Source organism: Alternaria atra, assembly GCF_907166805.1.
Source record: "Alternaria atra isolate CS162 genome assembly, contig: 25, whole genome shotgun sequence".
In the NCBI taxonomy this organism is placed as follows: domain Eukaryota; kingdom Fungi; phylum Ascomycota; class Dothideomycetes; order Pleosporales; family Pleosporaceae; genus Alternaria; species Alternaria atra.
The window spans coordinates 2,596,019-2,623,851 of record NW_025091323.1 but is presented as its reverse complement, the minus strand read 5'-3'; the positions used below and the strand labels follow the sequence as shown (position 1 = coordinate 2,623,851).

General features: G+C 50.9%; 12 protein-coding genes across 12 annotated transcripts; 9 read left to right on the top strand and 3 right to left on the bottom strand.

The window, feature by feature from the left end:
- Positions 1–140: 140 nt before the first annotated feature.
- On the top strand, positions 141–2,608 carry ALTATR162_LOCUS5911 (uncharacterized protein; the record flags this gene model as incomplete). Its single annotated transcript, XM_043313531.1, has 8 exons — positions 141–404; positions 463–508; positions 573–594; positions 642–690; positions 739–823; positions 877–1,495; positions 1,550–2,498; positions 2,552–2,608. 8 exons carry the CDS (start codon positions 141–143, stop codon positions 2,606–2,608), a joined length of 2,091 nt encoding a protein of 696 aa, XP_043169466.1.
- Positions 2,609–3,110: 502 nt separating this feature from the next.
- On the top strand, positions 3,111–5,482 carry ALTATR162_LOCUS5910 (uncharacterized protein; the record flags this gene model as incomplete). The annotated part of the gene is made up of 6 exons (XM_043313530.1): positions 3,111–3,130; positions 3,186–3,255; positions 3,335–3,429; positions 3,488–4,229; positions 4,280–5,180; positions 5,229–5,482. 6 exons carry the CDS (start codon positions 3,111–3,113, stop codon positions 5,480–5,482), a joined length of 2,082 nt encoding a protein of 693 aa, XP_043169465.1.
- A 345-nt stretch (positions 5,483–5,827) lies between these two features.
- ALTATR162_LOCUS5909 (uncharacterized protein) lies at positions 5,828–6,701 on the top strand (the record flags this gene model as incomplete). The annotated part of the gene is made up of 2 exons (XM_043313529.1): positions 5,828–6,053; positions 6,109–6,701. 2 exons carry the CDS (start codon positions 5,828–5,830, stop codon positions 6,699–6,701), a joined length of 819 nt encoding a protein of 272 aa, XP_043169464.1.
- A 132-nt stretch (positions 6,702–6,833) lies between these two features.
- ALTATR162_LOCUS5908 (uncharacterized protein) lies at positions 6,834–8,097 on the bottom strand (the record flags this gene model as incomplete). Its single annotated transcript, XM_043313528.1, has 2 exons — positions 6,834–7,957; positions 8,028–8,097. 2 exons carry the CDS (start codon positions 8,095–8,097, stop codon positions 6,834–6,836), a joined length of 1,194 nt encoding a protein of 397 aa, XP_043169463.1.
- A 537-nt stretch (positions 8,098–8,634) lies between these two features.
- ALTATR162_LOCUS5907 (uncharacterized protein) lies at positions 8,635–9,999 on the top strand (the record flags this gene model as incomplete). Its single annotated transcript, XM_043313527.1, has 1 exon — positions 8,635–9,999. The coding sequence occupies one exon, from the start codon at positions 8,635–8,637 to the stop codon at positions 9,997–9,999; it is 1,365 nt and encodes a 454-aa protein (XP_043169462.1).
- A 763-nt stretch (positions 10,000–10,762) lies between these two features.
- Positions 10,763–11,806, top strand: ALTATR162_LOCUS5906 (uncharacterized protein; the record flags this gene model as incomplete). Its single annotated transcript, XM_043313526.1, has 1 exon — positions 10,763–11,806. The coding sequence occupies one exon, from the start codon at positions 10,763–10,765 to the stop codon at positions 11,804–11,806; it is 1,044 nt and encodes a 347-aa protein (XP_043169461.1).
- A 177-nt stretch (positions 11,807–11,983) lies between these two features.
- ALTATR162_LOCUS5905 (uncharacterized protein) lies at positions 11,984–13,609 on the top strand (the record flags this gene model as incomplete). Its single annotated transcript, XM_043313525.1, has 2 exons — positions 11,984–12,512; positions 12,567–13,609. The coding sequence occupies 2 exons, from the start codon at positions 11,984–11,986 to the stop codon at positions 13,607–13,609; spliced, it is 1,572 nt and encodes a 523-aa protein (XP_043169460.1).
- Positions 13,610–14,854: 1,245 nt separating this feature from the next.
- ALTATR162_LOCUS5904 (uncharacterized protein) lies at positions 14,855–16,999 on the top strand (the record flags this gene model as incomplete). The annotated part of the gene is made up of 2 exons (XM_043313524.1): positions 14,855–15,544; positions 15,608–16,999. The coding sequence occupies 2 exons, from the start codon at positions 14,855–14,857 to the stop codon at positions 16,997–16,999; spliced, it is 2,082 nt and encodes a 693-aa protein (XP_043169459.1).
- Positions 17,000–17,605: 606 nt separating this feature from the next.
- On the top strand, positions 17,606–19,201 carry ALTATR162_LOCUS5903 (uncharacterized protein; the record flags this gene model as incomplete). The annotated part of the gene is made up of 4 exons (XM_043313523.1): positions 17,606–17,891; positions 17,941–18,215; positions 18,264–18,388; positions 18,442–19,201. The coding sequence occupies 4 exons, from the start codon at positions 17,606–17,608 to the stop codon at positions 19,199–19,201; spliced, it is 1,446 nt and encodes a 481-aa protein (XP_043169458.1).
- Positions 19,202–19,610: 409 nt separating this feature from the next.
- Positions 19,611–20,626, top strand: ALTATR162_LOCUS5902 (uncharacterized protein; the record flags this gene model as incomplete). Its single annotated transcript, XM_043313522.1, has 3 exons — positions 19,611–19,769; positions 19,820–20,104; positions 20,156–20,626. 3 exons carry the CDS (start codon positions 19,611–19,613, stop codon positions 20,624–20,626), a joined length of 915 nt encoding a protein of 304 aa, XP_043169457.1.
- Positions 20,627–21,831: 1,205 nt separating this feature from the next.
- Positions 21,832–23,730, bottom strand: ALTATR162_LOCUS5901 (uncharacterized protein; the record flags this gene model as incomplete). Its single annotated transcript, XM_043313521.1, has 5 exons — positions 21,832–22,024; positions 22,079–22,963; positions 23,025–23,412; positions 23,483–23,536; positions 23,592–23,730. 5 exons carry the CDS (start codon positions 23,728–23,730, stop codon positions 21,832–21,834), a joined length of 1,659 nt encoding a protein of 552 aa, XP_043169456.1.
- Positions 23,731–24,711: 981 nt separating this feature from the next.
- Positions 24,712–26,927, bottom strand: ALTATR162_LOCUS5900 (uncharacterized protein; the record flags this gene model as incomplete). The annotated part of the gene is made up of 3 exons (XM_043313520.1): positions 24,712–26,556; positions 26,606–26,841; positions 26,891–26,927. The coding sequence occupies 3 exons, from the start codon at positions 26,925–26,927 to the stop codon at positions 24,712–24,714; spliced, it is 2,118 nt and encodes a 705-aa protein (XP_043169455.1).
- Between the last annotated feature and the right edge of the window lie 906 nt (positions 26,928–27,833).

Genomic DNA, 27,833 nt, shown 5'->3' with positions numbered 1-27,833 from the left:
TTTATACGATGCATGTTGTACTTCTCCACGACTTTGGGGAGCTCGCAGGCAGATGACAAGGAATGCCCCCACCAGACGCTAGCGCGGCAGCTTAGCTTGCCGACCGTGCTCAACCTCAACCTGCATCCAACAACGATTGAATGCAACTCGGTCTGCGTCCTCGTTTGCGTACACGGCCATCTTTATACGATCTTGTTCAGAAGAAGAACATTGACCAGATCTCGATATCTGGAGCTCACACCGCCGCCAACCCTGACGACGTTGAGCCACACCGAGTACCGCTTCCCGCGAGCCCGCTGATATCACCGCAAGGCGAGCTACCCACCCAGCCGCCGCCACCGCATATCACCCTACAAGAAGCCAGCGACGACGAGAAGGAGACACCCGTAGATAAGATGCCTCCCGTAAGCAGCGCCAGTTATGGATTGGGATGTGGCGCAGGCAGCTAATTCGTGGGCGCAGAAACAACAGAAGAAGCAGGAGCAGAAGTCGGAGGGCGAGGAGCATGGTAAGCTTGAACCCTCTATATGCATATGTTTGGTATGTTGGAGCAAACTGCTAACTCCATATAGGCGCCATTTACTCCATTTCTGGGTACGTCACCACAATACAGCGCTCAAGTCGCATACTGATCCGCCCAGTCCTGTTATCATTGCCGAGAACATGATCGGATGTGCCATGTACGAGCTTGTATGTGCAACAAAGTGTACGGATCTGGACGACTGCTGACTGTTTCAGGTCCGTGTTGGTCACGACAACCTCGTCGGTGAGGTCATTCGAATCGAAGCCGACAAGGCTACCATCCAGGTCTACGAAGAGACCGGTACGCACACTACGCACACATACACACAGCAGGACTTGGCTAATATCGAATAGCTGGTGTAACCGTAGGCGACCCCGTATACAGGACTGGACAGCCATTGTCCGTCGAGCTTGGCCCTGGTCTCATGGAGACCATTTACGATGGTATCCAGCGTCCCCTCAAGGGTATCGCCGACGACGCGAACAGCATTTACATCCCCCGTGGTATCAATCTGCCCGCTCTCGACCGCAAGAAGAAGTGGGAGTTCACGCCCGGCTCCCTGAAGGTTGGCGACCACATCACCGGTGGTGACGTTTTCGGTACTGTCTTTGAGAACAGTCTGCTCAGCGAACACAGGGTTCTGCTGCCTCCTCGCGCCAAGGGTACCATCACTCGCATCGCCGAGAAGGGTAGCTACACCGTTGACGAGAAGATCTTGGAGTTGGACTTCAACGGTACCAAGACCGAGTACAGCATGATGCACAAGTGGCCCGTACGAGTGCCCCGTCCTTCCAACGAGAAGCTGTCGTCCGACCAGCCCCTTATTGTCGGCCAACGTGTCCTCGACTCTCTGTTCCCTAGTGTTCAGGGTGGTACCGTGTGCATCCCAGGTGCTTTCGGTTGCGGCAAGACTGTCATCTCCCAGTCTCTGTCCAAGTTCTCCAACAGTGACATTATTGTCTACGTTGGCTGGTAAGTCGAACATCAAGCTCTCCAAATCCAAGCGGGTGAACTAACTTTTGATAGTGGTGAGCGAGGAAACGAGATGGCTGAAGTCTTGATGGACTTCCCTGAGCTCACCATCGATGTCAATGGCAAGAAGGAGCCTATCATGAAGCGAACAACACTCATCGCCAACACCTCCAACATGCCTGTAGCTGCCCGTGAAGCCTCCATCTACACTGGAATAACTGTGGCAGAATATTTTAGGGATCAGGGCAAGGACGTTGCCATGATGGCTGACTCCTCGTCGCGCTGGGCTGAGGCTCTTCGTGAGATTTCGGGACGTCTCGGAGAGATGCCTGCTGACCAAGGTTTCCCTGCTTATCTCGGTGCCAAGCTTGCTTCTTTCTATGAGCGTGCTGGTCGTGTCCAGGCTCTGGGTAGCCCTGAGCGTTTTGGCAGTGTGTCCATTGTCGGTGCTGTCAGTCCTCCCGGTGGTGACTTTTCGGATCCTGTCACTACTAGTACACTCAACATTGTACAAGTCTTCTGGGGTCTCGACAAGAAGCTGGCTCAGCGAAAGCATTTCCCGTCCGTCAACACATCGATCAGTTACAGCAAGTACACAACCCCACTCGACAAGTACTACGCCAAGAACAACCCCGAGTTCCCTCGTCTGCGCGACCGCATCAAGGAGCTTCTCACCACTTCGGACGATCTCGACCAGGTTGTGCAACTTGTCGGTAAATCAGCTCTGGGTGACGGTGACAAGATTACGCTTGATGTGGCTACACTACTCAAGGAGGACTTCTTGCAGCAAAACGGTTACTCAGACTACGACCAGTTCTGTCCGCTGTGGAAGACTGAATGGATGATGAAGAACATGATGGCATTCCACGACGAGGCCCAGAAGGCTGTCTCCCAAGGGCATGCATGGCCCAAGGTCCGCGACGCAACTTCAGAAATCCAGAGCCAGCTGCGCTCGATGAAGTTTGAGCTTCCCAGCGACGGTGAGGAGAAGGTCACCAAAAAGGTAAGCTCAGTCAACTTTGACTTTTTTTCGTACATGCGCTAACTTCCAACTAGTACGAGGAACTCCTACAGAAGATGACTGACAAGTTTGCGTCGGTTGTCGACGAGTAAATGTGTGTGTGCTTCAAGGCAATTTTCCCATAGCGCGTCAGTCTAGTATATCTCCATGATCATAGAATGTGAATTGTACCAAGATACCAACACTGCTGCCTGAAGCTGACGACGCTGTTTCGCGTCCTGTGACCGCAATGCGCATCATGTGCGTATGCTCCAACATTGTTGTAGCGCGAATGTCAAGATAGCTCTACGCAAACAACGGTGGCGTACTAGAGTAATTGAGCACATGTCTCCTGTGATGCATCTGACAATTTGGTGACGTACGCATACCGAGGAATTCCCTAAGTCGCATTTCGTGGGGCTGAGTCGTGTGGCGTATCAAAGCTTGGGCTCTCTCCGACGTTGGCACTTGCAGCAGCTACGCAACCCGCAAGCAACAACCCCAGATTGCAGACACTTTCGCCTTCAACAACTTTGATACCACCTACACCCATACACACTATTAGCCGCGAACACTGAACGTATTCAAACAACCTCAACACACGTTTCGCCGACCATGGCGACAAATCCAAATGCGTACGCACATGTTTGGGATAGCCCCTCGCATTGCGGAAAGCTAACAGGTGTACAGCATCAACGTGAACGACCCAGGGCTGATTACCCTCGTAAACAAGCTCCAGGATGTCTTCACTACAGTCGGAGTACGTCGCTGTCCTCCGCCCGCTCGCGCGCAACTGCCTGCAACGAAAGCCCAAACACCCATACTGATGCCTAAGTCAGGTCCAAAACCCCATAGACTTGCCTCAGATCGCTGTGGTAGGATCACAGTCTAGCGGAAAGAGTTCAGTGCTTGAGAACATCGTTGGAAGAGACTTGTGAGTGTTTGCAATTGCACCAGGGCCCGAGGGGAGTATACTGACGGCAGCTCTATAGTTTGCCTCGAGGAACTGGTATCGTTACTCGAAGACCACTTATTCTTCAGCTCATCAACCGCGCATCCTCGCAACCGAACGGCACTACCGAAGGTGCAAAGACAACAGACCAGGAGAACAACTCCGACGAGTGGGGCGAGTTCCTGCACATTCCTGGCCAGAAGTTCCACGACTTTAGCAAGATAAGGGACGAGATTGTAAGGGAAACAGAGTCCAAGACTGGTCGCAATGCAGGTATCTCACCGGCGCCTATCAACTTGAGAATATACTCGCCAAATGTCCTTACGCTCACGCTGGTCGACTTGCCTGGTTTGACGAAGGTACCTGTCGGAGACCAGCCTAGAGATATCGAGCGTCAAATCCGAGAGATGGTCCTTAAACAGATCAGTAAGCCCAATGCCATCATTCTGGCTGTCACCGCTGCGAACACCGATTTGGCCAACTCCGACGGTCTGAAGCTAGCGCGTGAAGTAGACCCAGAAGGACAACGGACTATTGGCGTCTTGACCAAGGTAGATTTGATGGACGAGGGAACCGATGTTGTGGACATTCTCGCTGGTCGCATTATCCCACTGCGGTTGGGCTACGTACCAGTCGTCAACCGAGGACAGAGAGATATCGAGAACAAGAAGGCCATTTCGTACGCGCTTGAGCACGAGAGGCAATATTTCGAGAACCACAAAGCATACCGAAACAAGGCAGCATACTGCGGTACACCTTACTTGGCGCGGAAGCTGAACTTGGTAGGTTCAGGTCCTTGTATACCTCGAGAAACAGCAGCTAACAGCTATAGATCCTCATGATGCATATTAAACAAACCCTGCCCGATATCAAAGCTCGCATCGCCTCCTCGCTACAAAAGTATCAGGCAGAACTTTCTTCGTTGGGCAACTCCATGCTCGGCAACAGCTCCAACATCGTCCTGAACATGATTACAGAGTTCACCAACGAATACAGGGGAGTTCTGGAGGGCAATAACCAAGAGCTGTCTGCAGTCGAGCTATCTGGTGGTGCCCGTATTTCTTTCGTTTACCATGAGTTGTATGCCAACGGTGTTAAGGCTGTTGATCCCTTCGACCAGGTCAAAGACATGGACATCCGGACCGTTCTCTACAACTCTTCCGGTTCATCTCCCGCGCTGTTCGTCGGAACTACTGCTTTCGAACTCATTGTCAAGCAGCAGATCAAGCGACTAGAAGAACCAAGTCTGAAGTGTGTCAGTCTTGTCTATGATGAGCTGATTCGAATTCTCAGCCAACTCCTCAACAAGAATGCTTTCCGAAGATACCCAGGATTGAAGGAGAAGCTACACCAGGTCGTTGTCAGCTTTTTTAAGAAGGCTATGGAGCCCACCAACAAGCTCGTCAGGGACCTTGTTGCTATGGAGTCCGTCTACATCAACACTGGTCACCCTGACTTCATTAATGGTTCGCGTGCCATGGCGATTGTACACGAGCGACACAACAGCAGTAGGCCTCAGCAAGTAGACCCCAAGACCGGAAAGCCGCTCCCACCTAGCGTGCCGCCGCGGTCGATATCGCCATCACTTGATCCTAATGAGGGTGGTGGCTTCTTCGGTTCATTCTTCGCTAGCAAGAACAAGAAGAAGATGGCAGCTATGGAGCCTCCACCACCCACGCTGAAGGCCTCCGGTACCCTGTCCGAGAAGGAGTCTCAAGAAGTTGAAGTCATTAGTAAGTTTCCTGTTGCGGTAGTTTTACTCTTTTACTAATAATGTGCAGAACTACTGATTACCTCCTACTTCAACATTGTCCGCCGAACGATGATCGATATGGTACCCAAGGCCATCATGTTGAACCTCGTTCAATGGACCAAGGAGAACATGCAGGGCGAGCTTCTCACCAACATGTACAAGACGGATGAGCTCGATGAGCTACTGAAGGAGTCAGAGTACACTGTCAAGAGGCGGAAGGACTGCCAGCAGATGGTGGAGAGCTTGACCAAGGCACAGGAGATTGTCAACCAAGTGCAGTAAATGGGTGCATATCTGGGATGGTCTTGCTGCTAGACATGTGTGTTCTCTGGGTTTGGCATTCTACCATGGTATGCAAGGTGTTCTGGGTGCTAGCTTGCTAGATTTCTGACTTGAGCCTGTTCGAATCATAGTTGTGTATGCAATGTATGTCGGCAACCATACGTCGTCTTCTCTCTGTGCTGTTTTGGTGATGATTGTCAAACCCAGCTAGATAGTGTGCATAATGAGCCATGACGGTGTTGCAGCGATGGCATTCGGACAGAGCGCGGAGAACGCACAGACCACCGAGCATCTCGAAAAGTCGCAATGCACTGAGATGCACGCCTCTTCAGCACCAGAGCGGCCATGCTGCTCCCACGAATATTTGCGCCCGTCCGCGCATCGTTAGCGACATCTACAACCTTCATCGCCCCGTCCACCCGTGTTCTCGATGCCCTCCGCGTGGCCAATGGCACCTCGGCACCTACCCCGGTTCTCTCTTTCGTAAGACATTCCGCGCATCAGGCCCAAGGACGAGCCAACGGAGCAAAAGATGGACCTGGTAAACGGTTAGGAGCAAAGAAGAGCGGAGGTATGTTTGATTGTCTAAACTACTATTCGTAGGAGCATCGCTAATGGCATTGTAGGAGAATATGTCATCCCAGGAAACATCATCTTCCGCCAGCGAGGCACAGCGTGGTTCCCTGGCGAGAACTGCAAATTCGGTCGCGATCATTGTATCTTCGCCACAGAATCCGGCTACGTACGGTACTACCGTGACCCGAGAAAACACCCAAAGAGACAGTACATTGGCGTTGCTCTCGAGAAAGATCACACTCTTCCATACCCACCAAATGCGGCGAGGCGGAGACGTCTAAATATGCTCGCCGTTCCTATCACATCACCTACAAACCCTGCTGCCGACGCCGTTGTTATAACTGACCTACAAGTCGGTGACGGCACAGGCAGCCCAAGCAGCGTCCGCGATACCCCGCGCGAGGCGACAAGGAAGGGATTGACTTTGACTAAGGGCAAGGGATACGCATACCGTGAGGCCAACTGGCAGATTGGACGTGCGGCGGAGAGAGCAGGTGTACAGGTCAAGGAGTTTGTGCCAGGTGATCGATGGACGGCGTGGCGGAAGAGGAGCACGAGAATCAAGGCGAACATGGAGAGGAAGCGTCTCCGGAATGCGGGCAAGAAGGCTAGCAAGCCCAAGGCGAGGAAGGCGAGGGCATAGAGGAATGAGACGACATACTTTGGGTTGTATGAATATATGTGTACATTGAAGACATGCAGCCTTGATGGGCTGTGTACGAACATGGGAAGCAAGATAGTGAGCAAGTCATCATGAAGAAAGCGTTCGAGGCAACTATAACCTTGCAGAATCCTTCCACACCAGACCTCCTTGGTCCTCGATATAATGCCTTCCCTTCGTCCATCCCATCCATATGCTCAACGTATCTTCGCCCCCGTTGCCAGGCTTCAAGCCCTTCTCGCTCCATCCGCTGCCATCCAATCCTATACCCTGGCCCTCTGCCGCTGATCTTCCATCATCGCCGTCCTGTATCGCATACCCAGGTGTAGACTTGAGGGTTACGGCTGGCCGTTGATCGAAGCCCTGGGTCTCAAGTTCACCCTGTGTTAGCACAGGCGTGCAGCATGCATCTGTGCCGTCGAAGATACCCTCCCACTCCTCGCGCGTCTTCTTCTTGAACTCGGCTGCGAAGAAGTCCTTGAGCTTCGGCCAATCTGCTCTATCATCCCTGTTACCAGGTAGATCTGACGGCTCAAGACCCATACCCTTGAGTAACGCGGCGTAGAACTGCGGTTCAATAGCGCCCACTGCCATGTACTTCCCGTCTTTTGTCTCGTATGTATCGTAAAACGGCGCGCCGCCATCCAGCATGTTGGTACCCCTCTCTCGCTTCCAGACCTCGGTCTTCAATCCCAACCGTGGCATAGTCGCCAATATCGCACTTCCATCCACCATATTCGCCTCGACGACCTGTCCAAAGCCGCTTCTTTCCCTCGCCAGCAGCGCCAGCACAATGCCCATGAAACACATTGCGCCGCCTCCTGCGAAATCCCCAACCACATTTCCTGGTGCATACGGCTTCTCCCCTTTCCGCCCGAACATACTCAACACACCGGAAACAGCAATGTAGTTGATATCATGTCCAGCCATTTGACTGTATTTGCCATCTCGACGGAAGCCCGTCATGCGCGCAACAATCAACCGCTTGTTCAACTTCAATAGTACCTTGTCAGGGTCGAGACCGGCTTTTTCGAGCACGCCGGGTCGGAAGGGATCGATTACTACGTCGACGTTTGGGATAATCTTTTTGATGAGGGCCAGACCCGCAGGGGACTTTAGGTTCACGCATATCGAGGTTTTGCGCCGCGTTAGTTGGTCGGAGGTTGCAGTTGCGGGCGCGCGGTCGAGGCGGAGGACGTTTGCGCCGTAGTCTGCTAAGAGCATACCCGCGAAGGGGCCTGAACATTGTTAGATGGTAATCTCAAAAGCTTTTCTGGAAAAACATCTAGAGAGAGAGTTCGACGTTACCTGGGGCTAGTCCTGCGAATTCAAGGACGCGGATGTCCGCCAGCGGAGGTGGTTGGTGTGCTGTCGTCATGGTGAAGCCGTTGGGTAGGATGTTCTACTTGGGACGATTGATCGGATGTAAGTAGAAGATAATTGACGCGAGCTTAGTAGTATACATGCTCGACGTCGACATTGTTGGTTGTTGCGCCGGCTAAGGACTCCCGCGGGGAAGCATGCGCTGATGCCGAGGTGCGGATGTGGAGAGCTGCAAAGCTGGGGTAGCTTCCTCGTTCGCGTCCGCGTTTGACTTGTTTGCATGCACATGCACTTATGTACCTACGACCATTTAGTATCTTCCTTGCTTTGGATATAGCAGGATAAGGCTGATGTAGTATGCCATGTTGTAGAACGCGTAATCATGGCGTACGTTTTCCCACCCTTCCACCACTGATGGCATTAGGCATCAGCGCTTGCTTGTACATAATGAGCGACCTTACAACGATCCGAAAGCATGATTTTATCTCGTAACGTGTATCTTCCTTGAAAGCCACAGCTTGTCAGTCAAACGCTTCACGACAGACGTGGCTTCCTTCTACGTTACCGACCACCCACAGTACTCGACCACATCATGCCTCCCCAGTTAAGACAGCGCACGTCACGCGTCAAACCTCAGTCTTATGCTCTTTCTCTGAACTCCCCTACAAGTCAAACCCACCTCCTCATGTCTGAACATACAGCAAACTCAGCAAGCAGCACGCCTCCAATTTACACCATCGATCTCTCTTTACCACCATGCGAACGCTATGTGCTGGTCGCCACTGACTACGCTCATGTTCTGCGCGAAATGCCGTTTCTCTACGATGAAGCAGTAGAGCACTTGAAGTTGCCTGTCGGATTCTTTCATTTTTTGGGCCGTACGCTCTTGCGTCGTCTGCATAGCGATGAACAGACCGAGGAGCTCAGAGGCATTAGCAAGGCATGCGGGATTCCAATGTATCTACTTGTCGCTTATAACGTCTTTCTGGATCTCCTTATGGGCTGCACGAGTGGTGGCGTCATGGTCAAGGAGTCCGAGGCCGATGCAACGATGATGCATTTCCGAACCCTGGATTGGTCTATGCCTCTTTTACGACAGGCCATCGTACAGTTCGAGTTCGTTGAGAGAACAGCTAGTCATGTGATAGCAAGGACGGTGGGTTATGTGGGTTTCGTGGGTGTACTTACAGGCCTGAGGAATGGGCTGAGCGTATCACTCAACTTCCGGCCCTACCACAACGCCCATGGACTGTCATGGCCAAATATCAAGTATTACTGGAACACGCTGATGGTGCTTCTGGGACGGAGACCGGGTATCTCTACTCTGATACGCGATTGTCTCCTACCCAGGCCGAGTGCATCTCGAAGTCGAAGGCTTTCCAAAAATTCTGTCAAGGAAGAGGAAACTTTGGCGTCCGCACCTATCCCACCACATAGTGCACCTGAAATATTCAACACCATCCCACACATGCGTACGTCAGTAGCATATTTGATATTCTGCACGGGAATAGAGACAGTCGTTCTGGAAAAAGACTTTCACAGCGCGAGAACCTTACGCTCCTCCACTTTCATCAGTACCACCAATCACGATGTGTCACTGGAGTCTACAGGCAATCCACAAGCCACTCAAGATCACGCGGTTCATAACCAGGGTCGGAACCACAGCTTCCTCAATGCGGGTATGCAAGAAGTGCTCGATGAAAGCATCATGCGGAAACAATGTCTCAAGCAGAAATGGCTGAAGTGGAGCCAGGAGCAGGGTCGTAAAGCGAAGCGAGGACAGACTGCAGCAACTGGTGTGAGCCCAGGGAAACTGACTGAGTGGTTAATGCAATATCCCGTTTGTAATGAGGTTACACATTTCGTGTGTGTGATGGATCCAAAGGAGGGCGTGTTCAGATGGGTGCGCACTTTTGAAGAGGGCCATATAGAGTTTCAGGATGGAGCTCAACTTTGATGAGTACACTTGTAGCTGGGATCTTGTATCTGACAATTTGAAAGCTTCTATAGTCTGAGGTTTCGCAAGGGATAATTGTTGGTGTGGGAATTGGTAATGATACTGGAGACCTCGGCCCATGAGAAAGGAGCTAACGCTAGTAGGGTTTGCCACTCTTCACCTCTCATCTCCGACATTTTACGGCTCAACTTCCAATCTCCAAATATCGCCCACTCACGCGTCGTATTGAGTCATGATGATGTCAAGTTATAAGTGTCTTTAGCGGAGTATCAACGAAGATGTTTGACATATCCAAATGGCAACACACAAGAGATCGAGGACCGGTTGCTGGACGTGCAGGGAAGCCGGATACAAGTGCGACGAATTGAAACCCTTTTGTGGACGTTGCACAAGATTAAGAATAATTTGCAAGGGCTACGGAGTCAAGCTACAATGGCAAGACGACGCCGTCAGCACATTGGCAAAACCACCACGGAAGGGTCGGAAGAAGAAGGCCGTTGATCAGGACCAAGCAGTCAGTCCAGCGTCGATCATCAGTTTTGCATCCACACCAATGGCACGTTCCAGTCCTGAGTTTATGTTCTCATCGCCTGAGTCAACAAAAAGCATGCCCATGTTACCGATGAATAGTCCAGGTTTATCATATGGCTTATCTTTAGACGATCGATACCTCCTCAATTATTGGGTTGAGCAACTCTCCACATTGATATCGGTGGCACCTAGGAATGGTATCGCAACACCATTTCAACGACACTTGACGGCCATGACCTACGAATCTCCGGCGCTTAGATCAACGATTCTTTCAATGGCCGCAAATCATCTCGCATTGACATCGAATGATCCTTCGCTACACCTGCAAGGCTATCGTTTTCAGCGTGACGCTATTCGTGAGCTTCAAAGAATGATTCAAGATCCAGTAGAAATGGATGTTGAGCCGGCGTTGGCCACTGTCATGATGATGCAGGTATCAGCACGACTGTTCGGTGACGACGATGAAGCACACGTTGCGAACCATTTGATCGGTGCCAAAGCCATGATATCAGGGCATGGAGGGAATAGCTGGCTTGCTTCATCGAACGCTCGCTTTCTCGTGAGCCTGTTCGCATATCACGATATTCTCTCTTCTGTTTCGAGGGGTTCGCAACCACTGGTGGATCACAAGACAGGTTTTACCGCCATTGAAGGAGAAAAAGAGCTAGAAAGCATTGCAAAGGTGCTTTTGGTAGTTGCACAAATCAGTCAGCTGCAGCACGCCATCAAAAAGAGAAGGGCACAATCACCAACAAGCCCGGCTTTATCGGAAGATGAGAACACCACCGGTCGGCATATCCAGCAGACCTTGCTAGCTATGGACTTCGTTGCATGTAAACGGGAAAATACCCAAGAACATACTGATATTAATTCGACGGCTGAAGCCTACCGCCATGCCGCCTTCATCTACCTTTACCGGACATGGCTTGACATAGGCGCTCCTAACCCGATAAGCGTGGAACATATCAACCAGTGCCTATCACAACTACAGCAAGTCGATGTCTACTCACCTCTTACGTCAGCACACATGTGGCCGCTCTTCACCGCTGGCTGCGAAGCAATCGATAGCACACAACGTCAATTCGTCCGCGATCGTTTTGAGGAGCTGTATGCTGTAAAGCATTTTCCAAACTTAAAACGAGTTTTGCGCGATATTGAACATGTTTGGGCTGCCAAGGATATGGAACAGCAGACGAAGGGTCAAGTTGGTATGGCAAAGGTTGATTGCATACAAGTCATCCTAAAAGGAAGAGGGAGAGAGGTGGATCTCGCCTGAAAAGGGCGCGCAACGGGTGTCACTTTTGGTGCGCACGGACGAGCGTTACTTACCTTCTGAGCGGCCTGCGAGTGAAGCATTAGTCCACCCGCCTGACACGATATAAATACTGGTTCTTTACGGCTCGGTTGTATCCCCTTTTCAATGTACAGACTCGGCCACACTCAACTAACCATAATGTCAACCCTGACCTCGACCTCCGACTTGGAGGCTCTACCCGCAGAGCTCTTCAATCGCGTTCTCAGCTATTTTTTCGACCCCCATGAGTGCAAGCTCGAAGATTCCAACACCGAGTTTGGCGGCTACCGCTTCGAGACGTCCCTGCTGCGCGTGAACAAAATCGTTCATCGGCTTGCGAGGAGCTACCTGCATCACGCGCTGTCTTGGGTACGCTTTGAACTCAACTGGGGCGCCTTCGCGATTGACCCACGCTGGCTGGGTGTAAAATACCTCAATATTGGTCACACCAAGGCCACCAAGTCACTACCGGACACGTCTCTACATCTGGGCCTTCGATCGGTACCCCAGCAAGCTCCACCTGGCCGTCTACGCATCAAGGTAGATTTCCCACATGCCGAGCATCAAGCACAAAAGGAGATGACAAGTTTGGTTAAGAGCAGTACACACACGTCGATGTCACTGCTAGTACTCGAAAAAGACCTGGCTTGTTTCATGCAAGTACTACGCATGAACGATCTCGCCTATTGTCGCCGCAACTGTCCAGGAACTCTGATCTCTGATGACACAAAAGCGAGTTGAGGTATCCACGGCATCAAATCTGAGGTCATCGTCACCTCCGGTCAACAGCCAAAGCGATATCAACATCTGATCCTGGAATTCCAAGTCATGCGGGACTTACTTCACAAGACCAAAGTCGTTGGACACGCAGACAACAATCTTGCCGAGAAGTCCGAGGACTATATACAGCAACAGCACATCTACAAAGAGCGAATAGAGCTCAGTCTGTCAAAGACGGGCATGAGCCAAAAACTATCTATAGAAGTGATGGGAGAGGTGATCGCGTCTCTCATGTGGCTCAAGCATCGTGGCGACGAATACCTCACACAGGGCTTCTACTCAAATGCTTACATGTGCTACTCGAGCGCATGTATCCTCAAGAAAAATTGGCTGAAGATAGCTCCACCACCCCTTGATGTCCGTTTCTGGACGTTCGACAGCTGCATCTTCGTTACCTTCGTAGTGGCTTTACAATACAATATGGCAATCGCTGAGATGGCAGGGGGCTTGGATCTAGGTTCCACACGTTTTTCTCGAATGTCAATATATACTTGCTACGGTATGCTCGGTATTCTCAGCGGTGGCGGTACGTTCCTTGTTGATGAGCGCTACGCGGAGCTGAGCATAGCAGCGCACATTTACGAGATTCTGACTGAGCTGCCTGACAACGTCTACCATCTAACTTCTATCGAAGAAATTTGGGAGGCATACTATGACATCGACGATCATAGCGACCTATCGTCTGGGTTGGGCCTTTTGTACCAGACCGTCAAGCGACTCAACAACGTAGGCCATACGCCCACCTCTCATCCAGAGAGTCTTGCCGAACTGAAGGCTGCTGCAGCACGTGGCTTCGCAGGCGTTTCCCCGTTGAAGTGGGCGATCACGGAGAACAAGGTCCCAAAGCCACTGCAAGAACTTGTCAAGTTCTTACCGCGAGCTCAGCTCTTGCCTGGCGGTATCGTAGAGAACCCTAGTAGCTACAGTTTTGAGACCCCGATATTTTGTCAGCCGACTGACGAACAACGTCTCAACGGAGAGGAGCACCCCAGGTATATAATGTAACAAAGGCATTAGGAAATTCGTCGTGGTTTACATGAACGCGCTGTTCATGTAGAATGCAACTTGTATCTTATCCTAGGGTTTGGTGTCGATGTGGCGTATCATCATGCATGGGGTGGGAAGTTTGGTTCTCGAGTCACACTTGAGAGAAATAGTGAAGTTTATCGTAGTCCTCCAAACCGAAAAGTATTGGTGGTTACTTCACAAGCTACATACTCCACAGTTCCTTTGATCGGGTTGCTCTTTACTACACCATTCCAACGAAGAATCGAAGAGCATGAGTCTCCACGTAGGCAAGAATTTTGGACGCGTACCTTTGTCTCTGTCTGTAACTTCTACATAGATGTATATGTATCTCTCTGCGGCCCACCCGCGGTTTCCAAATACCTTCAGGTCCCTATGCACTAAATTATAACACACCGAGCATCTATCAAATAAGTTGAAGACACACAATGCTGCAGCCTACATGCGAACATGAGGTAAATGAGACAAAAATCACTTCTATATCACGATCGCACACAGTTGTAGGTGCGCGACAACGACAACAGGACATACAGCTCATCTTGATGGAAGCCAAACACAGCTGTAGTGCGATAGCAAGCCAAAATGGAAAATATACACGCCAGGAGTAGCGCGCACCCGTAGACGCGCGATATTGCGCCCTAGGGGAAAACGCAATGGCACATCCTGCAGGTCACGCTGACACGCTGCTATCAGCCAAATCATACAGATAACATTGCAAGGTCTCATTCTCTCGAAGCAGTTTTCGTTCAAGAACCACGATAATTGTGGATAGTGTGGTATGTACCGCTCATATGACACCGCCTGCGCAACCGAAAAAATGCGCAGCCAGCTCTAATGGAGCACTTGGTTCCTTCTCCGCAGCGCTATATCGCAATCACCCAATGGATAAACTCGGGTCGCATCGATACAAGACGTAAAGATGCGGATGAGATGGGTGTTGAACTGTCTGATGGTGCGTGAAGAAACAGAAGGGAGGCAGGGCAAATTTTCCATGTTATCCAGCCATTGCTTGGCACGCTAACGTGTACTGGATTTAGCGCCACTGTCCGTCCTCGATCCCGAGGTGATTCCACTTAAGGCTGCCTCCCCAGCCACTTTTAGATACAGATTCAGCAAGATTAGATGTTTTTGTGAGCCTCATGGCTTACCCCGCCATTGCAACCGTTGGCGCTCGATGGGGAGGGAAGCGACAGAGTTTCGTACACCAACCACCTGTGCGACAACATGGACACCCAACCACCTGTGACTCCTAGGGATGCAAGCATTGAGTATATCAGCGACAGCATCTTCCAATTGACGCTCACCCCAGAGAACAAAGCTGAGATCTTCGATTACGGCCTCTCCAAGCTTGACGAGAGTGGAGACGAGGCTGACCTAATTCTTCGAAATCTAAGAGCATGGTGTCCAGATGTCGCTGCTCAATTCTCTAAACGCTCATCAGCAACAGTCTTGGAAACCCCGTTTCGCCTGATCTTCCCGGCCGATGCTCGGGAAGCATTCGACAACGGCTTGTATGTACGCCAGTATCTAGCGATCTCTTATTGCTGGCATTCAGCGGATTATCCGTATCCAGGCTGCAAACCGCACGACCGTTGGCCATTTAGCAAACCATTTGTAGACGCAATCTTGAGCGACAAAGACCATCCCCGCGAGGGGATATGGATTGACCAGCTCTGTATCGATCAGGAGGATACTGTCGACAAGCAGAAATCTGTTGCCGCCATGGACGTAATCTATCGATCGTGTATCCGATTATTGGTTCTACTAGAAGATGTGACCCTTGACGAGGCGGAGACGAAATTTGTGAAACAGTGTGAGGGCATCACAAAAGGCTACCAAACCGGATGGGTACCTGAGCCGGACGTTAGACATCTTTACGTTTCTGTATGGCGTAAGATGGAAAAAGCGCGATGGGTACGTGTATGGGTTAGAGATTCACCTTGAAACATATACTGACCTCGACCCTACATGTTGCAGTGGGATCGAGCCTGGTGCTTTCATGAGTTTTTTGTCAACGAACCTGATAGCGACATGAGGCATCACGATATCCACACGGCGACCTTTATCATGAATGGTCCTGATGGCTCCACTGTGAAGGTGAAGTGGTTAGACCTCCGCCTTATTATATCCACGGGAATGGACCTTTCGTATGCCGAAGAAAGCTTCGAAATAACCCAATCTAAAACCGCAGTGATCCTTACAATGTATAGACCTAGTGGTAGAAATCCGGCAACACGCGACGGAGAAACATTGAGGCCAAGCATCATGGCTCGTCACAACGGCGTTGCGCAGAAAGTATGCCAATACATCGGCGACCAAATCAGTATCATGTTAAACATTAGTGGCCGTGGATTAGCGTATTGGGGCGACGAAGTAAGCAATAAAGAGAAGGTTTTGTATCTCAGTACCCTCTTAGCTCTTGCTGCAGGAGAAACATACCCGCTTAGTATGATGGACAGCAAATCGATCAGACTCAACGGCAACACGACATGGCTATCACGAAGTCTCGTTGCTCAGGATACCACGATCCCAGATTTCACCCTCGGAAGCGTGCAGGGCATCCGACATATCTCAACAGAATTCCTCGAGCTCGACACGATCTTTCTCAAGGCGCCTTGGGGATTGAGGCGGGACGATACAGAATTGCAGACTGCCAACCAGGTTTTTCCCGACGTGATAAGAACCACACAGCCATTAAAGCACACTCCAAATGGAATCTTCGCGGACCCATCCAATGTACGACTGGACAGCGATTACGATGAGCACCGTCGAAGGTTTATCGCCATATGTATCGATAATGGCATTCAGTTCACTGCTGCTTTATGGGAGCAGCTCAAGCGCGATGTTGTGCACCCCAATTACAACCACGGCCTACACCAAGATCTTCAGCCGAACACGGCGCTGAGTGTACCAGCCCAGAGATTTTTGGAACAACTACATCGAAATGCGAGTCCGGAAACGTTGAAAAGGATCGCGTTCAATGTAGAAGACGCTAACTTCTTCCTGACGTGGGTAACGGATCCTCGTTCAATGTATTACATTGGCTACCTTCCACTCCGCTTGCAATGCACCATGGACGGGCGTCAAGCTCTCATGACTAGCATGGCCATCAACGAACATTGGAAAGAGGCCCAGTTCGACGAGCTTCAAGCAGCAATACCCACTGACCTGCTCGGTGTGAGCTGCATACCGTTGAGAGTTTGGATTTTGCAACCATTAGAGACTAAGGGAGGTGACGTGGTGAGCTGGAGAATTGTGGCTAAGGCACTTCTGCTTGGTGAGCCGGATTTGATGGAGGAGGTGAGACTTCATGGAAATCGAGACGACGCAATAGTGACATTGAAGGCAGGAATACGTGTTGGTGGTTAGAAATCTCCGGGGTTGTGCCGAAGAAAGTCATGGCGCAGAACAAGGGATCTGTGTCGCTGTTTTGAGGTTCATAGAAAAATATCGGAACAGCTTGCGTCGCTTTGTCACACAGGAGGTTTTGTATTCCATCGATGACTCGCTCACACTATTAGTCATGCCGTCTGCATTGATGCGGACGGACGAGCATGTTTGCCCAGCTTTTGTTGCTTACTCACGAGCGGCAAGTAACCTACATTACTAATTTACACGCCCCCGGAAGCGCATCGTTCGTTCATCCGGACTGTAACGTCCATTATCATTCGGCTCAACATCGATGTTTGATTTTGCTTCCATGGGGTTCGCCTTCGTGTTGCCAGCCAGCCTTTGAGTGGCCTGTTCGCTTGCCGCCGCCTTGGGAACGTCGCCCCTCTTGTGCGATTGCCCTGCAGGCCGTCGGCATCACCTTAAGCTCAGCTGCCACTCCACCCAGTGCCGCCTCCATTATGGCAACAGACGTCAATTGTCGATGACATAAGGTTGTCGCTGCGCTCACTTATGCCCAGTGTATAAATTGAAGGACAGAGTCGTCTGAAGAGGGACTGCAATCGCGACCCTCAACTTTTCACCATGGATCGCTCTACGAAACCAAGCTTCAACTTTGTGAACCTCACACATCCAGACGATCTGAAGAATGAAGAAACCCAACTTCGCATCCGTCGTCTGGCCATGACTGAAGTTGGTAAAGCCAGGAGGAAACCCAAAACGAAGAAGGCCCGCAACGAGGTCATCCTTGAATTTCGGAATCCGTCTGAAAGTCGCGTAGACATCGATCGATTTGGTGGCGGCCAGCTTGACCCATTCAACTCCTACCCAATCGAACTCGATGATTCCGATCGATCGTTGCTAGCAAATGGTAGGCGCATTTTCCTGATGTGGTCGAACTCTTTCCTGACTTGGTGTAGTATTCAGCACTGAGGACAACAATCATCCTAGCCAGCTTCGCGGCTCCTGGTACCCCGTTGGACTCAGCGATGCAGCTGCTTTCCACAACATGCTGTCGAATTCTCAAAACTTCCTCTTCCAGAGGCATAATGGATACTATCCCTCCCAGGACGATGCCATAGCACTGAAACATCATAATAAAGCGCTCCGCCATACCGCCCAAATGATGAATGATCCGAACAAACGTACAAGCGATGAAGTGATAGGTGCCGTGGCGTCTTTTATGATTCACTTTGTGAGCAGCTTATATCGTGATGATGGCGACAAGGCTGACATCTTCCAGGCTCTGTTGGGAAACTTTACAGGCAACGACTGGCAGAAACATAGCAACGCATTGGTCAGAATTGTGGGACTCCGGGGCGGCTACGATGCCATCACCAAAGAATACTTGCGAATCACAGTGAGCTGGTAGGTATGACTGGAGTGGAGTCGGGCTTGAACATCCACTGACATACGAGTAGGGCAGATCTCATAGGGAACTTCTATCAAGACCACCCGCCAGTTGTTCCTATGCCACGACAATGGATAGCGGATTCCAAATCTCCACCGAATTCCCCAAGACCTTGTAATGCTGTATCGTTAGCATGGAAACGCCAGTTACCAATGCAGCTCGGCTTTATCACCGTCTTTGATGATGTAGTACAGCTAATCTCTCTTGATCGAGCTTTCAACGAGCAGCAGCTGATGCTAGCAATTACGAGTGGTAGTTGGATGGAGCCGACCATGTACCGCCTCTTAGCTATTCGGCCTTTGGACCACGGCGAGTCCACAGAGTTTGTCATTGAAGAAGTATGTCGTCTTGGAACGTTACTCTTCCTGGCGCCACTCTGGAGAAAACTAGGCCAATCGCCAGTATGGACAGCCGCCATATCTCGTAATCTCCTACTTGTGCTCATGAAGAATATGATCGAATGGAACGACTTGAAACCTCTGCTAATCTGGGTACTGTACGTTGCCGCTGTCGAAACCAAAGATCTTGCAGAACGGAGCCAATTTGTGTTCATGCTTGGCATTCTGATGAGTGGTATGCAGCTGCAAGAGTGGGACGATATTATGTCGATTATCAAGAGCGTAGTATGGGTAGAGAAGGTTTTTACAGGTACCGATGAGCTGATTCGCGACGAAGTTATGCAAATCGTGAATCATAACCCCATGAACATCTTCCCGGCTGAAACTACGCCGCCAAGTTTCTTGGATGATTTCGCGGCTGAGACAGAATAGGACTAGACTAGATTTGGAAGGAAGACATCCTTGTCTTTGCAGATGCCAACGGCAACACTTTAGCATTGGTGCTTATGTCTAATGTCTTACGGTCTCACCTTTGCTAACGACTGGTATCTATGGCTGCTTAGCTTCTCAACCAGCTAGCGCTCAAGTCACGACCCTCATTGTATATGCTTACGACCAACTGGATAAATTTGTAATACGTTGTTATGATCACCCTGACACTCACTATAAATCTGAATTTGACCACTGATCTACACAGCTTGGTTACACTTCCATACCGAACACGATCAACTACCCATCCGCTGCACACTCCAAGCCAGGGCAAACCACTTGACATTAATTCTACACTAATCAACCTTCAGCGTTCTTTGTTTTTGTCGTAAAGAACAAGATATCGAATAGAATGGACGCGCTTCCTGTCGACCACTTTGTAAAAGCCCAGCAGTTCGTGCCTACTGTGCACCGCGATGTATATTCTGCCATCGATCCTACACAAGCTTCACTCTCGCAGAAAGGAAGAGTGGTTATCATCACTGGCGCCAGCCAAGGTCTAGGAGCTCAAGTATGTGTACCTAAAATCTCTACACCTTGACAACAAGCTGACAGGCTCAGGCTTTCGTACCATCCTTCGCTGCTGCTGGTGCAAAGGCTATCGTGCTCGTTGCGCGAAGCGCTCACAAGCTAGAAGAGGTTGCCAAGTTCATTGCTGGATCTCATCCGGAAGTGGAGACTCTTCCAGTCCCGACCGACATCGCTGATCCAGTGTCAGTAGCAGCGCTCTTTGAAACAGTCGTGAACAGATATGGACACGCCGATGTTCTTATCAATAATGCGGGTATTTTCAAAGCCATCGGCCCAGTTGAGAATGTCGACCAGACAGCTTGGTGGGACGAAATGGCAAGTATTGCCTCAACCTAATTGCGTACTTGTGGTTAATGCTTCATACAGACACTCAACATCCGCGGCACCTTTTTGATGACGCAATCTTTTCTCAAACAACTCCCGAACCCGTCCACACCTGCGAAAATCATAACCCTCACCACCGGCGCAGCCTACGAAGTTTTCCCCAACCTCAGCGCCTATGGCATTTCCAAGCTCGCCGTTCTCGAACTGATGACGTATGTCGCAGCCGAAAATCCGAATGTACTTGCCGTTGCCCTCCATCCTGGAGTCGTTGATACGGAGATGACCCTGGATTCGTTCAAGAGATTCGCCTTAGATACGCCGGAGCTAGTAGGTGGGATCACTGTGTGGCTTGCTGGCTGGCAGGGCGTGACTAGAACTTTTCTGAATGGGAGGTTTGTCAGTGCGAACTGGGATGTTGAGGAATTAGTGCAGAGACGCGACGAGATTGAGAAGGAGGGATTGTTGAAAATGGATCTCAAGGGTACGCTGGGTGCTGCGCAGTTCGAGAAGTAGTAGTTGCAAAATGCACTGTACTCAATACGTCATTCCCTACAAGTAGCTCGCTTTAATCTAACATGTCTTCCGACACTCCATTGCGTCTCCTAAAACAGCGAACAGCCTTCAAGGCTTGCTTTAAGACTCATCTCTGCGTCTCATCGCATGCTGATTTTTCGGATAATCCTCTCAATCCCTCCACTTCTTGCTCTCCTCCTCAATCTCCGCCACCATATCTAATTCTTTACTCTCATAGCCCACATTCCCCTTCCTTATTGGGGAAAACGACCTCGCCACCTGCGTATGACTGTCGCTGTGCTGCGTATAAAAGGCAGCCGGAGATTCAACCGGAGTCTCAGGTATCGAAGAATTATAACGCGATCTTACTGAAGTACGACGCCCCGATTTGTGGAGATGGGATTGATGGGAATGTCTAGCTTGACTGGAAGACCGAGAGGATATCACATTAGAGCGACTCCGCGTGAATGAGGAGGAAGTGGTGACAGGTGATGATGTTGAATTTTCTGAAAGTTCGGAGACTGTGGAAAACGTACTACTGCCAGTGCCTTGATGTTGGCGTCGGGTAGAGTTTCGAGGAGGTGAACAGTAATTCATTTCTATCATCGTCATGGGATTGCACTGTGCTTGTGCTAGGTCTAGAGCTGTCGTTGATGTTCGTTTTGAAGTGCCATCTTCAGTGTTGGCGTTAGGGGTCGTGGAGGAGGATGAGTCAATCTCGGAGGTGGACTTAATCTTCGAGCGACCAAAGATGCCGAAGAGCTTATCCATATTTGCTTGCAGAGACGTTCTCCATGTTTGGTAGAATCAAATGCTTGTAGATCGAGAAAACAAACCACAGGCTGGTAGACTTGAGGAGGAGCAAAAAAGGTGATAGCTGAAAGGAGGTGGGGGTTCCTATATGGAGAAGGATTGTATTGAAAAGGGCTGATGGCGCTTGGTGCCTTACATGAGAGGGGCACGCAAGCAACTAAAAACTGCAATACTCCAAAACTTGCGTATGAAACAAACGTGACATACGTGAATACCATGCTGAGGCAATTGGATTGGCCGCGCAGCCACCCACCTGCAGCTGTGAAAGTTGTGGCAAGTAGTTAGTGAATCGTTGAAGGAAGCAGACCGCAAATGATGGCTTTATCAATGATCATTGTATTACGTTACCATTTTTATATAATCTCATGGCTGTCTTTGTTTCCCCATGCGATCTAAGATCTTGGTGCCCTCCCGTTGTAGTCTTGTCCAGGGGCAGCCGTATAGTTTGCAAAGCAGTCGTAGTCAAAATTAATCTCCGCACTACGCTTCTGCAAAACCTCAACTACGTTGTCGAACGAACAAAGACCGTCGGGGTTAGCTGGGCAGCCCGGGTGCGACTCGTCAATTGGAATGACAGCGTCGTTGCTATGAAGTACAATTAGTCGTGCATCAAGCTTGGAATGAAAAGAGGGTACGTACACAATGAAGCGGATCTGCTTGGATGGCTGCATAGCTGGGCAAGAAAGCACTTGGGTAGTGAAGTGTGTTGCGAATGGTACCAATTTGCTGGCAACGAAGCTGTTTTGACCTTGGTTACCCTGAGGACTCAGTGGCGGGCCCTTGAACAGCGCTGTCAGATTGAAAGCGGTGAGTGTATCGAGGACAACGACTTCGTGAGTGGCGTCTGCGTAGATGGACTGATTGAGCGAAAAGTATGTTGAGGAGTTGTCAAACGTCTCGTTCAATGCAGAGTTCGCCCCAGGGTACTGATGAGTGAAGCGAGCGATGAACTCGTCCAGGAAACCCTTGCCTTGCGCGGCCGACACAGGCGAGCCAGGGCCGTTGTTGTAGTAGAAGGAGAGATCGAAGTAGTACTCGTAGTTCAGGAAGTCCTCCTCGTTGAAGAGATTGCAGAAGGCGGAGTAGCCGAGCGCATGCGTCTCGTATGAGCAAAGCTGGAGCATAGCGATGGCGTCGGTGGAAGTGAAGTTGATGCCGATAACCTGCGACTGGAGACGAGCGATAGTGGCATTGAAAGCGTTATTCGCAAATTGTGCCGCTACATGACTACCAATGCTTCCTCGAGTGGCGATGTTTGAGTTGTTACAGATTTCGTAGGGTGCACCGGAGTTGTTGACACCCGGAGTCTCGACGAGCAATTCGATGCTAACTTCGTCCATGTACTCGGGCACGCCAAAGAAGCCGGCAGCAAAGTTCTCTGCAGTCTTGACCATTCGATCTTGAGACTGTGTTCGGAAGACCGGGATAGTACCAGCTTCCGTGAAGTTGTTGAGTAGATGTCCGTACAACTCACGATACTCAATACCCAACAGGAAGTTCATGCTGCGACCAGATGGCGTAAGACTGAATGTGGATGTAGGAAGTTAGTATACGTCTCACATGCAGCTCGTTCAAGAACCCTTACAGCTCAGCACCCAACTTATACGTCCAGTCGCTTAAGAAAGAAAGCTCTCCAGAGACTGCAAGACCGGTCTTCGTAGCATTGGCAATCTTCTGAGCAAGAGTCGCAGGCGCGGCACCACTGGTCGGGTACCTAGCACCGTGACGGTATAGCAGATGCATTTGCGTAATGTCGCAGCCATCCGGGACCAGAGGACTAGCATTGGGAAGGCCGTAATCTGCACTGCGAACAGAATACCAGGGACTCAAGTTGCCCCAGTACTTTGTGATGTCAAAATTTGGCGACTGTGAACCACTGCCATGCGGCTGAGGCTTGATAAGAGGATACGAAGATGCATCGCCATCGTTGTAGGGATACGATGGTGCTGTTTGGATGGCATTAGGCTCGACTCCTGTGGATGTTGCTGATGAAGTTTCGCGTTAGTTTGGAGATAGCGACCTAGAGATGCATATGCAACTCACGGCCAGGGAAGCCTACTACGGACTCTGGTGGGAAGAGTTGAGAGTTGACCTCGGCTGCACAACCAAACCATTAGCTCTCTGCTCTCTCCGCAGTTCCATCTGAACTTACTGCCAGCGGGAGGGTACACATATGCACTGCTTGCACCCGCTTTTCCTGCCACAGAAATTGTCGTTGTCGGTGCAGCTCCGGCTCTCGCAATGAGTGCAAGCAATGCACCCTTACGGGCGGTGTTTGTCGTAAAGCGCATCTTCGTGTTTGTAAGAACCTAAGGCCCAAAGAAGTATACCAAGAGAATCAAGCACTGACAAGCCTCGATGCCCAGCAATGTGAGAGCGCCAAAGGCCCATTTTATACTCCCAAAGTCCTGCACCCGCGGGGAAATGCGTTAGACTTGTGCATATCGCTACCGAGGAAATAGACGCGGCTCGTAGTAAACGTCGCGCAGCCAATAGGGTCCGAACTTGTGAACACATGCGTTGCCCAATACTTCGGTAGCAAGGATGCCGCCACCTCAATGACAGCGCTGACGTTTGCGGGATCTGAATGTGAGGGCACTCGGATACCGAATGTGGTAAGTATGCATCTACGTGGGAAGCCATGCAGCACATGATTGCTGGTGTGCGGTGACGGTGACTACGCTCAGATCACTAGTATCTCTTCAGGTGCCGTACGCCGGCGTTCCTGATATCCGGAAGCAATGAGCATGTCACAAGGAGACCACGTTGACGGGTCAGGTCACGGCGATGAAGAACTCTTGTAGCAAAGGCGTAGAGAGCAGAACGATCGAGGCCGCAAGGATGCGGGGATAAGCTAGAGCACTCATTTCGTCATCACAAACGGTTCATTGCACTTTCTTCTCCTGTCGAAGGGAAATGTTGGTATCGTCATTACACATCCATAAACTATTTATACACAGAATCCTGAAGTTCCCTTCTCCATTAGACCCAAGAGACCTTGAAACGCCAGTACCAATGCGGATGCAACGCAGAGATGCAGCAAATTAAGCACTGTCCAGAACGACTGATATGAAGACTCCGGTAACCGCCCATAACCACGATCTCATCAGTCATTAGTATGTAATCCATCAACGCCAAATTCAAACAAACGAAGGCGACCGCGCCTCAGAATCCAGCGCGAGAGCGGCAACGTAAAAGGTTCATGCAAGAAAACAATGAGCGCTCCGGGCTGGAATGCTCAGGGTGACGTCTGCTCAGCACGACGACGGCAATTAAGCGATAGGCCATCGGGTACGTAGACCTTGTGTCCATTGCCCATAGAGGATGTCCGCTAGCAGCCCTTGCTGCTCCATACCAGGCTCGACATAGCCAGGTAGCTTCTTCTCATCGAAGTAACCGTGGCCATCAGCACTAAAGCCCTTTTCGCCAACTACAAAAGCGCTTTGGCGACGTTTGTGAGATTTGAGGTGAGGGTTGTTCTTCGCCATGACTAGCTTTGGTCCCTTCAATGGAGAGCCCGAGTTGGCGATGGGTGTGTTGTTCCGCGTCGGTGTCGATATGGGAGCGGGATCGTACTCATCCGAAGACTTGCTAACGGTCGAAGTAGCCGCACTTGTGGTACTGGACCGGACACGTGTTGTGCCTGAGCCATGGACAGTTGTGCCGCCCAGACTAGTATCACTGGTCTTGGTGTTGTGTTTCAATGGCGACTGTACTGCCGAGACTTCAATGCCGAGAGCATACGCAAGCTTTGCATCGTTCTTGAGGCGGTCCACCATGGCCTTCAACAGCATGAACTCTCCGTGTGGATCGACCTCATCAAGATGCTGCCAGGCTTGCGCTACACGTCCAATAGCGTCCCGTTGATGAGGCGATGCTGTGTCGGCATGTGCCTCTTGGAACACAGAATCTAGGACCTTGCTGTACGCTCGGCGACCGTATAATGCATCCTTCGTGATGGGCATGTGACCGTCGGGCGCAGGTGGCTCGTTCTCGTTGTTCAGGTCCAGTGGGTGGTTGGACGTTGGAGGTGATGGACGGAAGGTGCGTGCTTCTGGGTTTGGGTGGAAGGACTGGTTGTTCTGAGCGACCGGCGAAGGGGTTGAGCGAAGTGCTGCACGACGCTCGTCCGACGAGACACGCTTGAAGTGTCGTACAGTTGAGGGTGAGTTTCCAAATGTCATATCCACACCCAGCGGCGACTTATTGAAGTTGCTGACGCGACGGGCGGTTGGTGTATCGCCTGAAGGAACGCGGAAAGCCGTGGCTTGGGAAGATCTTCGAGAAGACGGTCGTCGGCGTGCTGGAAGTGGTGAATCTGTAATGTCGCCCAACGGTGCTGCGTTGAGGTCCATCTGTTGCATCATGCTCTCGACCTCTTCATTGCCCGAGGAGGGTATGCGGGCCAGTTTGCGACGCTGTTTCAAGGTCTGGCGTGCCTGAACTGTACCCCGCTTGACTGTGTCAAAGTCCCAATCGTCTTCTTCACCTCTAGGGGAGAGGTCAACCATAGTCTCTTCGTAGTACTTGGGGTGCGATGCCGCTTGTTGTTCTCTTTGGGCGTCGAACATCTGCTTGCGCTCGACCAGCTCACGGAGTGCCTCTACTTTACCCGCACGTTGGACAAATCGATGTTTGAGTAGCTCCTTCGCGGTCGCACGTCGGTCCGGGTCCTTGATGAGACATTGGGCAATAAAGTCTTTGAAGTCCTTGCTCCATTCGTCGCCCTCTAGTCTCGGTGCTGGGTTCTTCGGGATGGTAAAGAGCACCTTCATGGGGTGCGACCCAGCGTGTGGTGGTGCGCCCTCTGCCAATTCCATAGCAGTAATACCGAGCGACCAGATATCGGCCCGGAAATCATAGCCAGCCTCTTGAATAACCTCGGGCGCCATCCAGAACGGTGTACCGACGAAGGTCATGCGTTGCGATTTGATATTCGTGAGTTGTGCGGCGACACCGAAGTCAGCGAGCTTGACTTTGCCTTGGTCTGTGAGAAGTACGTTGGCGGCCTTGATGTCCCGATGGATCTTGCCCGTGGAGTGTAGGTAGTCTAGTCCGAGCAGGAGTTCCCGGCATGTGATGGCGATGTGCGCTTCGCTGAAAGTTCCTGGTGCCAACTACAACTGTTAGTTCCTGAAGATGATACATGTCTGTGAGGTTGCATACCAAGTCTGCGGCAGATCCTCCCCCCAGATACTCCATGACTATCCATAACTTTACGCCCTTGACGAAGCTAGTCTTGTATTCGGTGATGTATGGGCTGTGGCAAGTGCTCAGTAGGGAGATCTCGGCTTGGATGTCGGCCAGCTCTTCGCTGCTGTCTTCGAGGTCGATGTGCTTGATGGCGACTGTCTCGCCGGTAGTACGGTCAATGGCCTTGAACACCTTTCCAAAGCTCCCGCCTAGAAACGTCAGCAACAGTGCATTGATTTGAGGCAAGCCACAACGTACTGCCCAGCTCCTCCATGACTTGGTAGTTTTCGGCCATGGTGGGCGACTACAATATCGCTGAGTGGAAGCGCAATGGCTCAGGAATTCCTGCAGGTGGTCGGCAATCGGGCGAAGGTAGATGAAGTCGTGTTTCAGCGTAAGGCTGTTGGGATAGAAATAAGAATCGTTCGTGGTACTGAGCTGCTCAATGGCGTCGCCGTTGTGGTGTATATCAGAGCATCGCGCAGGGTCCAGCCCTATCATCGCCGAGGCAACGAGACTGATCATCAACAAACGCACAACCCCGCCGCCACCTGGAATTTGGCGAGATTGGTATGACGTCAACAGGTATCAATGCTGTAAAAAAAATTAACAGAGATCGAGGATATCCAGGACAGCTCATCAAACCTTGGAATCATGTCGTTGGACCTTCAACCCTCATGACCAGTCTGTCAACCCCATATCTGGAGCAGTCTATTTTCATCACTCACCAATGTTGCCCTGCATGAGCTCCCCACTGCGGGTAACATGCAGCGGCGGCTACCATAATCGTCACTTGAATTGCCAATTGGACCTGTGTTGACAGTGGTGGCGCATCACCTGCGCCTCTTCCCGCCGAGCTTTACTTTTGCGGTTGCTGAGGGAAACACGAGCTAACGACATCGTGCTGCGAGGTACTCCAGGCATACCCGAACCTACCATCACACTCACCGCTAGACTCAATTGCGAAAAGTCCTCGTAGCCTGAAACAGACCGTTCGGACAACGCATTCCTACACGTTGCGGCAATTTGTGACAAAGGCCGTGGATGGACTTCCATGTTGACTAACTGTCGGGACGACGCGCACGATGTTTTCCGTCTCTGTTCCCCTCAGCAACCATAGAATTATTACTTAGTATGAAATGTCCACGAACCCGTCTTTGACCGATTCACTTAACGTGCTCCCTAGCTAGCTCATAACTCA